Below are 12,741 nucleotides of genomic sequence, written 5' to 3'. Positions count from 1 at the left end.
TTGTGTCCCAGGGCCTTGTCAAAGTGCGCAGATGGTTGAGATTACAGATTTGAGAAGGAAGGGCATAGACAGACTCCACTCTGTCAGCAAAAACTTGAAGCAAACCCGCCATCACGGTTCTTTCTTTTTCCTCATAATTCATCCTAAAGAGTCACTGAGATCCTCTTGTTTGACTGTCCTCGTTCTTCTCAGATGAAAGCCAGTATATAGGCACAAATTTCGAAGTCCTCCCAGGCTAGCCCCGGAGACCTCACTCCTTCCTCCCCTTCATTTTCCTGGGCCATCCTGCGCTCCCAGGGAAACCTGCCTATTTATTTTGCCAAGAACCACTTTATTCTTCAGAAGCTCTTCGTTTTCATTGAACTTTCTTTTAAAAATTTCCTTACTACCACAAATCACGTGTCACTCCACAGCAACCAGAATCCAATGAAAGGACTTTATCCTTCTGTTAATTCTGGGGTGTTGGTCATGCATGTTCTCCATGCGCATGAGTGTGCCTGCATACTGAGGTTGAGCTAAACTCGCTCTCTTCCTCTACCTCCTTGTCCTTTTTTATTTCCCTCTGACAGCTTCTTCCCCTTCCTCTTCCTCTCCCACCTAGCCCTTTTCCTTGCCTCACCGAAACACACTTGGGTCTTCTCTTCCCTTCAGAGTCTATCCCCTTGCTTCTCGTTGCTTCTAGTTTGCTCCCTATTTCTGTTTCCACCGGTCACCAGGCACCGAGAGGGGCACAGAGTACAGGAACCCCCAGCTACCCGTTGTATGAATATTTGCAGCTCCTGAGTAGCTGTGAGCCAATTGTTGCTTCAGTTTTGTATCATGACAGCCTTCTCTAAAATCTCATTTAAAAAGCATTCCTTAATAAAGAAAGCGCTATGTAAATATATCACTGAAAAGACTTCATTTAGGTGGTTAATAGGGCTACAGACTCAAGTTCAGTTAATGAATTGAGAGTACTGGGGATGAGGGGAATGATTCGGAACAAAGTACATGCCTGGATTAATTACACAGGAAAGACCCTCTACCTGTTCCAGCATTTGAACCATGCATTTGAAATGTAGCCTGCAACGTTTGCTCTCAAAATAAGTAAATATGAATTGAACTTCATTTTTGATCAACTGGATATGGAGCATGTATAGTTGGTTTTTTTTTTTTTAAATGTTTAGTAAACACTAACATTCCTTTTTTAAAACGTGATCGACGGTAGAAGGGTGTCATTATTCCAACACTAATTTTGAGTTTTGGATTGTAGGTCTTGTCGGCTGCAGCAGCAGCTGGTGTATCTGTAGCCTTTGGGGCACCAATCGGCGGGGTGTTATTCAGCCTAGAAGAGGTAACTACTATTTTCTGTCTCTGGAATATGTGTGTGTTGCTTTCGTGTCAGGAATCCTGGCCGGTGTCTATGGGACATTGCGGACCGGCAGTGCTCCGCCCGACTCAGCGGGTTACCATTTACCGTGTGACCAGTGCTCTCTGGGCAGTTCTTCGGTCCTCACAGAACTGCAGCAGCGACTGTTCACCTGAAACTGTTTCTGCATCCTGGTTTACGTTTGCTTTCTCACCTTCTTTCTTCCAGGTCAGCTACTATTTCCCCCTCAAAACACTGTGGCGCTCATTCTTTGCTGCCTTGGTGGCAGCTTTTACTCTACGTTCCATCAATCCCTTTGGCAACAGCCGCCTGGTTCTATTTTATGTGGAGTTTCACACCCCCTGGCATCTCTTTGAGCTCGTGCCCTTCATTCTGCTGGGCATATTTGGTGGTCTGTGGGGAGCTTTGTTTATCCGCACCAACATTGCCTGGTGTCGGAAGCGTAAGACCACTCAGCTGGGCAGGTACCCTGTCGTGGAGGTACTCGTTGTGACAGCCATCACTGCCATCCTGGCTTTCCCCAACGAATACACACGCATGAGCACAAGTGAGCTCATTTCTGAGCTGTTCAATGACTGTGGCCTGCTGGACTCCTCCAAGCTCTGTGATTATGAGAACCGTTTCAACACAAGCAAGGGGGGAGAGCTGCCCGACAGACCAGCTGGTGTGGGAGTCTACAGTGCCATGTGGCAGCTGGCCTTGACACTCATACTGAAAATTGTCATCACCATATTCACCTTTGGCATGAAGGTGAGCACATCCTTTTGATACTTGGTGGGTAGATGTGTGGCTGTGGGTTTTGGGGGGCAAAGCCAAGACACCATACAATCTTCAAAGCTCATGTGGCATTTCCAGCTTCATGTAGCATTATCCCCCACCCTCAGAAGCCCCCCCCCCACGTGTCCTCATAACTTCCTAGACAGTTGTACCTCTACCAAACATCATCCAAGCCTAGTTTTAGGCCACATGCAAACCTCAGTGATGAGATTTAAGGAGAAGTGTGTTCTCCTTTCCAGAGGAAAACAGATTTTGCCCCTCAAAAGGGATGGTGAGGTATTTATTCATGCACATTTTGTATTAAAACAATGTCTGACCACCACATTTTTGGTCATTATAGGGTGGCTTTAGAGTTTGCCAATAGAGCAAAATATCAAGTTGAACCAAATGAAGTAGCCATTATTCAACCATTTTGACCCTAAGATGGCAGTGTCCTACGGTTTGGCCCAGTGTGGCGCTAAATGCATTCTATACCATTGTCATCAGTGCCCAAGTAGCAGGAACTTCACAGGTGATCCCAAGTTAATAGTGCAACTGTCAGAAGCAGATGTCGGGCCAGCATCTTTTATTTTCGGTACCTGTTACCATTTCCATGTTTCAGAAGAAATCAGAAAGGAACATTCGTTGAGGTATTTTCTTCCTCCTCCCTAGGTTATTTGTTTGTCTTTTCTTTAGCACCCACCTACCAAGTTAGTTCCCTCTGTTCTCTAGGGAAATGGAGATTTGAACCAGAAAAGACTCCACAGCTCAGTTTAGCCGGTACTATAGTCTCCGAATTGATACGCATCCTCCTCAACACCCTGGAAGGTTTTACAGTGCTTCTTGAGTGATTTTTTTTTTTCCCCGTTGTGGCTTCGTTCTTTCCTTTAAAGTGAATGTTCAGACCATCGGACCCACCCAGATTCATATGTATTCCACAATCAAACACAGCCTATTTAAAAATAATCTGCTGTTTTATTTTGTCCTTGTCATCATTTCCCTCCCTTCACACAGAACATTGAGAATTCACTGTATATATCCCAGGAGTCAGGAAATAGAGCGGGAGACTGATGAGAGGGTCTTTTGGTGGTGGTGGCAGTGGGTTTTTTTTGTTTTGGATAGTCACGCAACCACAGTTACTACCTCATTTAAAAAATGTCATCATTTCGTCTTTCTTTATACCATTACAAAATAAAATGTAACTTCATGTACAATACTTTTAATGCGAGCAGTAGGTTAAGATTCAGTATATGGGAGTGGTTAGGAGCATTGCGTTTCATCCCCAGCACTGGTATTTACTGTATCCTGACCTTGGGTGAGTTACTTCACCTCCCTGAACCTTGAGTTCTTTGTGATTGGGTAATCCTAATGCCTGTCCCCCCAGGGGTAGTTGTCAAGAACTCAGGGAATCCTGTCAGTTGAGTATCCAGCATAGAACATGGTATATAGTCAATAGAGGGGAATTGTTGCTAAGAATTCAGAATTGGGGAACATGTCTGCATATATGAGAAACTCCATCTATTTTCCTTTTTCTTTGGGAAAGGCTTAATTTCTGCCTCCAGTTCTGTGTTGGTCTGGAGAATTCAGGTTCTTGCCTGATGGACCCCGGATCAGGGTAAGCTTCTCTGCAGTCGTCCTTGCCTGCACGTCCCAGAGAACCTCTAGCCCCTGTAGCGTTACACAAGTCTTTACGGCCACTTGCTAGCATAGTGCATAGTTAAATTGTCATTTGGCCTGTTCGCTTCGCAGAGGGTCAGTCCTCTAGCCCTTACCACGTGCCAGGCGGGCGCATCATTCCTCCCTAAGCACCCGTTGCTTTCTCTTTGCAGATCCCTTCTGGCTTGTTTATCCCCAGCATGGCTGTTGGTGCTATAGCAGGTCGACTTTTGGGAGTGGGGATGGAACAGCTGGCTTATTACCACCATGACTGGGCCATCTTCAACAGCTGGTGTAGCCAGGGAGCGGATTGCATCACCCCCGGCCTGTATGCGATGGTTGGGGCTGCAGCCTGCTTGGGTGAGTGGTGTCTGCATTGGGTTTGAAGAAGTTGCCACCCAGGTGACATCATGAAGAAGCATGATATGAAACACAGTTGACTGCAGATTGATTTATTTTTTTTAAATGACCATCCGTTTCCTTTTGGGTTTGCCATTTTTCAAGTGCTTTGGAAGCATTCTTTATCATATAGCTACATTCCTCCCTTTGGGGAGCAATTTTACTCTCAAATTTCATCATACTAAGGAAATGATCAGAAACGTGGAGAAGGTATCTGCCCAAGAGTGTTCATCACAGGATTATTTATGATAGCAAGAAATTGGAATCAACTTAAATATGCACAGGAAGGGACTGGTTCAGTGGATTATGGTCCGTATAACCTTGTAATGTTATTCTATGTAGCTATTAAATGTGTTGCTGATACTTAACATCTTTAAATATAATGTTAAATAAATTTGTGATAATATCCAAGATGTTTCTGACATAAAGTGGGGGGAGGGGAGCACAGTGGGGAATTAAACGTGTAATAAGAGCTCACCTACATAAAAACATACATTTTTATGTAGTGAAAAACTTGAAAAAGTCATTAAAAATTTTCACTCTGCTTAGTTCTAGGCAGTGAGCTTATGGGTAATGACTTTCTTTTATAGACTTTAATTTTTTAAAAAAGACTTTATTTATTTGTGAGAGAGAGTGAGCAGAGCACAAGCCAGGGGGGAAAGGCAGAGGGAGAAGCAGGCTCCCTGCTGAGCAGGGAACCCGATGCGGGGCTCAATCCCAGGACCCTGGGATCATGACCTGAGCCGAAGGCAGACACTTAACCGACTGAGCCACCCAGGCGCCCGCCCCGTCTTTTAAAGACTTTAAAGCAATGTGTTCTGACTTTTCCACAATGGCCTGTACGTTCCAGAGAGCCTCTCGTCTCAGTAGTGTTACACCAATTGTGGGTATCTTCTGCAATGACCTTTATAATTAGGGGGGGAGAAAGCAGTGCACGAGTAAGAAACAAAAGGAGAAAAATGCAGAAGGCCTCTTGCGCTTCTGTAGATGTTATTTTGAGAAATGTGACTCATGTCCATTATAAACTGGCTGTAATGCAGTTGCAGTTACAGGGGAGCCCCCATCTTAGCAGTGTTTCTGGTAAGTAAGCTTTCCCTGGATGGGGGTCTGTCGCAGGCCCTTATCTGGCATGAGTCTGAACTTTTCCTGTTTTCAGTGGCCTGTATCTGTTTCTTTGCAGGTGGGGTGACCCGGATGACTGTTTCCCTTGTTGTCATAATGTTTGAACTAACGGGGGGCTTGGAGTACATTGTGCCTCTGATGGCTGCAGCCATGACAAGCAAGTGGGTGGCAGACGCTCTTGGGCGAGAGGGCATCTACGATGCCCACATTCGTCTCAACGGTTACCCCTTTCTTGAAGCCAAAGAAGAGTTTGCCCATAAGACCCTGGCAATGGATGTGATGAAACCCCGAAGAAATGATCCTTTATTGACTGTCCTTACTCAGGACAGTATGACCGTGGAAGATGTAGAGACCATCATCAGTGAAACCACTTACAGTGGCTTCCCAGTGGTGGTGTCCCGGGAGTCCCAAAGACTTGTGGGTTTTGTCCTCCGGAGAGATCTCATTATTTCCATTGGTAAGGATTTCCGAAAGAGGATCATGGGATCCGCTGTGGAAATAAATCAATATGTGTCAAAGGGGGGAAGACAGAGGGAGGACGGGATGAGTTAGGGGCCCTCAAGATAGAACAAGCATTTCCATTTTCAACTTTTTTTTTTTTTCTACTTCTCACATAGAAAATGCTCGAAAAAAACAGGATGGGGTTGTGAGCACGTCCATCATTTATTTCACCGAACATTCTCCTCCCATGCCGCCCTACACCCCGCCCACCCTAAAGCTCCGGAACATCCTGGATCTCAGCCCCTTCACTGTGACTGACCTCACGCCCATGGAGATTGTTGTGGACATCTTCCGCAAGCTGGGACTGCGGCAGTGCCTGGTGACACACAACGGGTGAGGGCTCCTTGGGGGAGGCGTGTTGGGTTGTGGGAGGAAGGAGACCGTAGAGAGAGAAAGAGAGAAGAACCCAATTCATTTGAATGTTAGTAGCACTTACAGGCCTTCCTGAAGCTCCGTGATGAAGATGGATGTGTTTCTTTTATTGTCATAATTAACGGAAAAGGGGTTTGGGGGGAAAAGTGTGTTTGAGAGATGGGAACTGCTTGCTGCACATTGTAAATAATGCAGTTCCTCCCCCGCAAAGGAAACGGCTGTGTCCTCTTGAACAGACAGCACTGAAGTTATGATGGTATTACATACTATATGTATATATAGTATTTGGTCCTTTTAGTACCTTTGTTATTATTATTTGAGGATGAGAAAAGCAAGTTTTGGTGAGGTTTGAAGATCTGCACAAGGGCCCCCCATTAATATATAGTAGAGGTAGGCTTTAGACACAAGTCTTCCGACTCTCAAGGCCAAGGCTCTTTCTTTCTGGGACATTTCTTTATTTTATTTTTTTCTTAATTAAAAAAAATTCCCCCCCCCCCCCCGGGACATTTCTTATGCAGTAAAGGAAGCCCTGCTATTTTTATTGGAAAAGAAGGGAGGTGGCGGAGGAGGGTGGATTTTTTTTTTTTTCTAAGCATGCTATGTTAATCCAGCAATTATGTAAGAATTTCACTCTCTACAATTTATAAATGTTGTAACAGATGTCTTGCAGGATTTGAATCAGCAAGGGGACTTTCCCTAACTGATTCATTCAGCATTTACCAAATCCCCTATTTCGTGCAAGAAGGTATTCCACTAGACGCCAAGGAGACACAAAAAAGGAATAAGGCCCTTCTCCCTGCTCAAGGAGCGCACAGTGTCATAGGGAATCTGAGATCACATGAGCCCGTGTCACACGACAGCAGACAGGACAAAGGCACAGGTCAGGCCGTTGCTGCCAGGAGGACACAGTCACTGCTGGCCCGCAGGATCAGGGGAGGCGTTCTGGAAGAGGAGCGCTTGAACTGGGTGGCAAACGAGAAGATTCAGACATATAGGGAATACTTAAGCCACAAGAAGTAGCAGGATGCGAGACCCGAGGTAGAAATACTGGCTGCCTGTCTGGGGACCCATGCCCAGTCCCGTTCGCCTGGCGCATGTCACCTGGTCCTGCTAGCACCTCATGCTGTATGCGCAGACACCGTTGAAGACAGAGTTGCAAAGGACTGGGGCGGAAAAGCGTCCCCTCGCAGGATGTTAACCATGGGCTTATTTTTGTTTTGTTGTCTCGTTTTGTCTTTCAGGCGGTTGCTCGGAATCATTACCAAAAAGGACGTGTTAAAGCATATAGCACAGATGGCAAACCAAGATCCTGACTCCATTCTCTTCAACTAGAATCACAGGGTTGTGCTTGGATATAAAACAGGAAGGACATTGCAGACCATGGATGTATTTTGTTAACTGGGTACCCAAAACACATTTCCCATATTTGGAGGGTGAAGTTATATTAGTGTGTTGTCTCTTTCCTATAAGTTAACCGGTTGCACTACATAATCTCTGGAATTTAATCTTCTCTTTAGGAGAAAATACAGTTAGGCTTCTGTGACACTGCATTAGGAAGATTTCGTGAAAGAGTCAGTGAGATTGCTCTGGTTTGATTCTTCTTAAATTTTTTTTTTAATTTAAAACATAATTGTTAGCCAATATGCAATCACTGAAAACTATGCAAGAAAAATTCCAACCGTCCTGACCTATAGCCTGCAGGAAACTCATGAAAAAGTCACTTTTTTGGACTCTTAACTGTCATTGGTGGAAGATGAAGTGTAAACTAAGGGGCTTTGCTTTTCCAACCACAGAAAGGAAGGCCAGAAGGAAAATAGTAATGGTGTTTTCCAGACTGTGAAAATTCAGTTCAAATGTTATCTTGTTCCTGTTACAATATTTAGCATTATTAGTTTGTGTGTGTGTACGTGTATGTTAATTTTAATATCTGATTATAAGACAATGCTGCTTTGGTTAACCTTCTCTAAACGAATTTAGAGAGGTTGACTTTTATAGCTTGCTTGTTCCTGGTACTCTTTTGAAGTGCACAAAGATAAGTTATGGAACTTTCTCCTTGTCTGCAAAAAGGGCAATTTTCCCGATGGTATTTGTTAGCTGGTAGACAAGGACTTCACCATGAATTTGTTAGTAGCAAGGAATGATTTCTCCAGCTTCCTTGGAATGAATGATTAGTAAAGTTCTAAGCAAAGTCAATGACAAGGAATTTCACATTTTTTGGTGAGGTCCCAACTAATTCTCTTACCCAGATGCCACCTCCATGAGTGATGGTGCTTTAGGCTTCTGGAATATGTAAGAATAGTAAAGGGAACCAAGTCTAGACTGTGTACTGATAAACCAGGGAAGATCCTGAGCTGAATCTGCATTCTCATGCATTCCTTCATAAAGACCACCAGTACTCAAATAATTGGGCACTCGTGCCTCCTCCCAGTGTTAAGTACATGTAACAGGCCAGTGTTGTCCCTGTGAACATGAATTTAGGCTTGGGGTACTTTCAAATCTATTCGAGGCATTGGAATTAGGATAGGCAGCTGCCACTCCCTTGAGGCTCGTTAGAATTCTGAATAAAATGCAGAACCATCCTAAGACCCAGGGGTGTGGACAAGGCCTGGTGACACCAAAGGTGCTTGTTTATCCAATTGCAAAGGTGCCTGTCTCAATTTTCTACCACCTTTCCTGCAGTAGAAAACATCACACCATAGGGACAGCTGGTGGAATCACAGCGCCACCACCGTCATCCCGACCGACGCCCGGTTTCATTTTCTGTTGTTTTCCCCATGTGCGGCTGCCCCCCACCCCCATGTTCCCCTCCATTCTTTTCCCCTCCCACTCCTCAGTCCCGACTCCTCTCTTTGGGATTGAGCGCCATGCCTGGTTAATCATTCCTCTCTCAAGAAATAACTCCCGGGGCTAGTTAAATTGTAAACCGGGGCTCAGCAACCTTCTGGCACACATGGACCCCTGAGGTAACACACAGCCATTTGCTTTGCTCTCTCGCCCAGTTGCTGCTGCCAGGCCTCCCTCCCTTTCTGTGCCGATGCCCAGTGCCCGTAGCAGCGAGACTCAACTGCAGGGCTGTGAGTTCAGCCTTTCCTGTTCTACAGGTCTGTCCCCCTGCACTTGGCGCCATCCTTCCAGCCTGGAACCAGCAATCGCTCAGCGTATCCTCCCCCGCCCCCGCCTCCCCTCCCCGAACACCTCAGGGTGCCTCATCTTACAAGTTGCTGAGCCCTGAATCTAGGATTTTTTTTTTTTTTTTTTTTTACCCCTAGTTCTTATTTTTCCAAAATCTGAAGATCTTTCATTGCCCAGACCTGGGTAGCCAAGGCTTGTATTGATTTTTATCTTTCAAATATCAAGGCACTCACCAGAGTTTCGTTTCTTTTCTTTTTTTTTTTTTTTTAAGTTTATCACGTTAACATTTTAGTGAAAGAGAAAAAAGCTCTCTAGGTTGTCTTCTCTTAGAGTCATGACTCAGTCACTCTATGTCTTTTGTCCCTTCCATGCCACTGATTTCCTCATATGGGATGAGGCCCTGGGCCGGACCGCCCCTGTGTATTGTGCAGGAGTCATTCTTATCTGTATATTTCTGGTTCACTACCTATCTTTTCTTATTAGCCGTCCAGCTAAAGTTTGCAAAACAGGAAGCGTCAGTATTTCTGGTATTTGATGACAAAGGTTTGGTCGCATTTCATAGTGCAGCGGCGATATGGAGGGCGTCTAAGTTTGCCTTTGTGTTTCTTCTAGGCTCTGTTTTTGATTTCAGACAGATGAGCCAGTGTTAAGGTGCTACTTCAGAGAATTAATTTGAGAAATCAGATAACACTGTGCCAAGGTATACTTTCCAGATGCTAAGCACCGATTGGCCCTCCAGAGAATAATATCCTTTTGATACCTCACTCCTGATAAATCTCATTCATTAACCTCAGCTTCTCAGGAATCCTTGTAACACATAGGCTAGAAGTAGCTATACTGTATGGTATTCATTAGATGTCTGATCCTATGGTTTGGCCCAAAGGTTGGCTAATTGTGGCTAAAGCTCTCTGCTAGACTGCTAGCTCAGCACCTAACACTCAAGGGTTTCTTGTCTTCAGGCAAAGGAAAATGTTCTTTCTGCCATTGCAAATTCAGCAGTTGGACAGACTTACCCAACATACAAAGCCGATACAGGGAGGCCCGTTGGTAGCCTCAAGTGGCCACATACCTCAATGGCAAAAGACTAGATGATCTGCGACCAGTGTGTTTGGGCGTTAAGAAAAGAAAATTGCCCGACACAAGGGAAGGATCTACAAAAGAATGCCAGTGCATGCTTCAAGAGACTTAGGATTTGCGGAAGAGAAAGATCTGGGACACATCCAGTCGTGAGAAGAGTGGGAGTCGGTAGGTTTGTAGAAGTCTAGCTGCTATACTTTGTAGAGTCAGATCTTCAATGTAAAGAATTAAAAGAGGCCGAAACAGTTAATGCACAGTGAGACCACAGGAGGGAGGAAGCAAGGGACCGAGAATGCAAACTAATGGCCGCTGTCAAGGTCATTTCTTTTTGGATGTTTAGTCCGACGCTCTCCTCTTTTCTGGCCCCAGCTTCCTTCTGGCTCAGACCAGCTGTGCAGTAGAGGTGGCATAACCCGCAGAACTGATATCCTCTGGTGGATAATCTGACATTGATGACACTTCGGATTTGCCAGCTGGCAGAGCAAACGATTAATTTGCTGATTGAACGGCAAAGTGGTTCAGTTGTTTTGACATCAGAGGCGGAATCTGAACCCCTTACGGGAAGAGCAGAGCACAGCATAAATTTCTCTAGCAAGTCTCCATTTCCGTTGGAACATGAGAAAGATAAAGTAATGGGGATTTAGTGTGGTCTAAGGCTGTGAAGTAATTCTTAGCCATGATCTTTTTTTTAAAGGAGGGGAGGGGCGGGGGGGGCAGAGAGAGAGAGAATATTAAGCAGGCTCCACGCCCAGCCTGGAGCCCGATGCGGGGCTCGATCGCACGACCCCTCACAACCCCGAGATCGTGACCTGAGCCGAATTCAAGAGTCGGACGCTTAACCGACTGAGCCACCCAGGCGCCCCTTAACCACGATGTTACGAACTCATTCAGGTGTGGGGGGAGCAAATATGTTTTTAAAAACTTGTCATGCAATAGAGTCCATCATGCAAAGTAATCGAGAACATGGTATACGTTTTAAGTATTTGAGTCGCCTATCCCGGTTGGGGTCTCAATCTTGGTTTGTTTTGTGAGGTGATGAATGGGAAGGTGAACTTGTTACCCCACAGTATCTTTTTTTTTTTTTTAAATAAATCACGAGGAGTGCAATTTTTGAAGTTGGGTTTTTAATGATGGTAGTGAAGATGATATTGAGAATCTGAAACGGCCAGTGTGTTTTGTACTGCCAAAGTGCTTACTGAGGACTGGCCACATTGCTACCGATCAGTTCAGAGAAAGCAGGAGAACATTTTTTTAGGGTGGTGCACAGAGTATTGAGCTCTTGAAAACCCCGAGAAAAACTAGAGATTTAGAAATTAAATGGGAAGTAGGATATTCAGTTCTTAAAAAAAAAAAAAAAACATGTCTAAATATGTGGTCTGAACTTGCTTAACCACCTCTGGGTTTGCCTGGACTCCCTCTGGAGAGAGAATTGGAAGATGTGGCAGTGGAGAAGCCCTAGTAAGAATGTGTCTGAGTTTTTGCAAGATGGCAGGAGGAAGGCCATCCTGCGCCCCACGCCATACAACCTGGCATTTATAAACCGTCTGATCATGTGCCTCAGGTAGAGAGCAAGTCAAGTAGTCTTTCAGAGACCAGGGTTTGCAAGCAGAGGAGAGGCTCAAAGCCACATTCGGCTGGAGGCAGTCCACTTGTACTCTCGAGGGCTGACCCGTGACCAGACATCTGCTCAGGAAGGAGGCCAGCTACTACGTGCGATTGCCTAAATGATAAGCTTTAGGTAGATTGTCTTGAATTTTTTTTTAAATCTACATTTTAGCCTCCCTAGAATATACTTATTATGTATTAGAAAGAAAAGAAAGGTGAGGGCTTCTCAGATCAGAGCTCAGGGAACTGTGTAAACTTACAGGGAAATTTAATGCAATGGTCCCGTGGCGACCACTCCGGCTTTGCTCTGCCTCAGTTTCGGTTGTTCGCTCCAAGGAGAGAAGTTCTTGGAATAGTAGGTGTTAGCAACTTCACGTTACTCCACAAATGTTTGCTGGCCGCAGTCTCACTTCTGAACATCTGGATCTGGGCAAAGTTTTGAAGCGATGTAGGGAACGAAATTGCTTTTTCCACTGCGTAGTCCGATTTTGCCAACTCACCCAAGAAAGAAAGTCTGTGATGTGCAGAGTTTGCATTTCTTGGATGGGACCTATGAGGTCCCCCTGCCCAGTCCCACAGTCATAACTTCCTACCTCTCAGTTCCTGCCAAAGGGTCTTCAGCCTCTGTGTGCACTCACTGAATCAATGCCTTGCCTAAAGTTTGGCCTTTTATTATAAAGGGAGAAACAGCATACGATGGTATAAAAATATGAAGGTTTAAAAACAGTGATCTCTGCCTCTCCTTCTCTCTC

The 12,741-nt window shown here is 45.1% G+C and overlaps 1 protein-coding gene across 4 annotated transcripts in view; it reads left to right on the top strand.

The window, feature by feature from the left end:
- CLCN5 (chloride voltage-gated channel 5) overlaps positions 1–8,066 on the top strand; it is a 152,447-nt gene extending 144,381 nt beyond the window's left edge. For all 4 annotated transcript variants that reach the window (XM_027608571.2, XM_027608573.1, XM_027608574.1 and 1 more), the window contains 6 exons: positions 1,253–1,333; positions 1,577–2,119; positions 3,955–4,141; positions 5,361–5,759; positions 5,920–6,136; positions 7,417–8,066. In XM_027608571.2, the coding sequence (XP_027464372.1) occupies positions 1,253–1,333; positions 1,577–2,119; positions 3,955–4,141; positions 5,361–5,759; positions 5,920–6,136; positions 7,417–7,507 (1,518 nt within the window). In that variant the 3' untranslated portion in view covers positions 7,508–8,066. The remainder of the gene's footprint in view (positions 1–1,252; positions 1,334–1,576; positions 2,120–3,954; positions 4,142–5,360; positions 5,760–5,919; positions 6,137–7,416) is intronic.
- Positions 8,067–12,741: the final 4,675 nt, after the last annotated feature.

The sequence above is a fragment of the Zalophus californianus genome, chromosome X (assembly GCF_009762305.2).
Source record: "Zalophus californianus isolate mZalCal1 chromosome X, mZalCal1.pri.v2, whole genome shotgun sequence".
Classification (NCBI taxonomy): Eukaryota; Metazoa; Chordata; class Mammalia; order Carnivora; family Otariidae; genus Zalophus; species Zalophus californianus.
The sequence above is the reverse complement of the archived record's forward strand: the minus strand, read 5'-3'. Positions and strand labels throughout refer to the sequence as shown.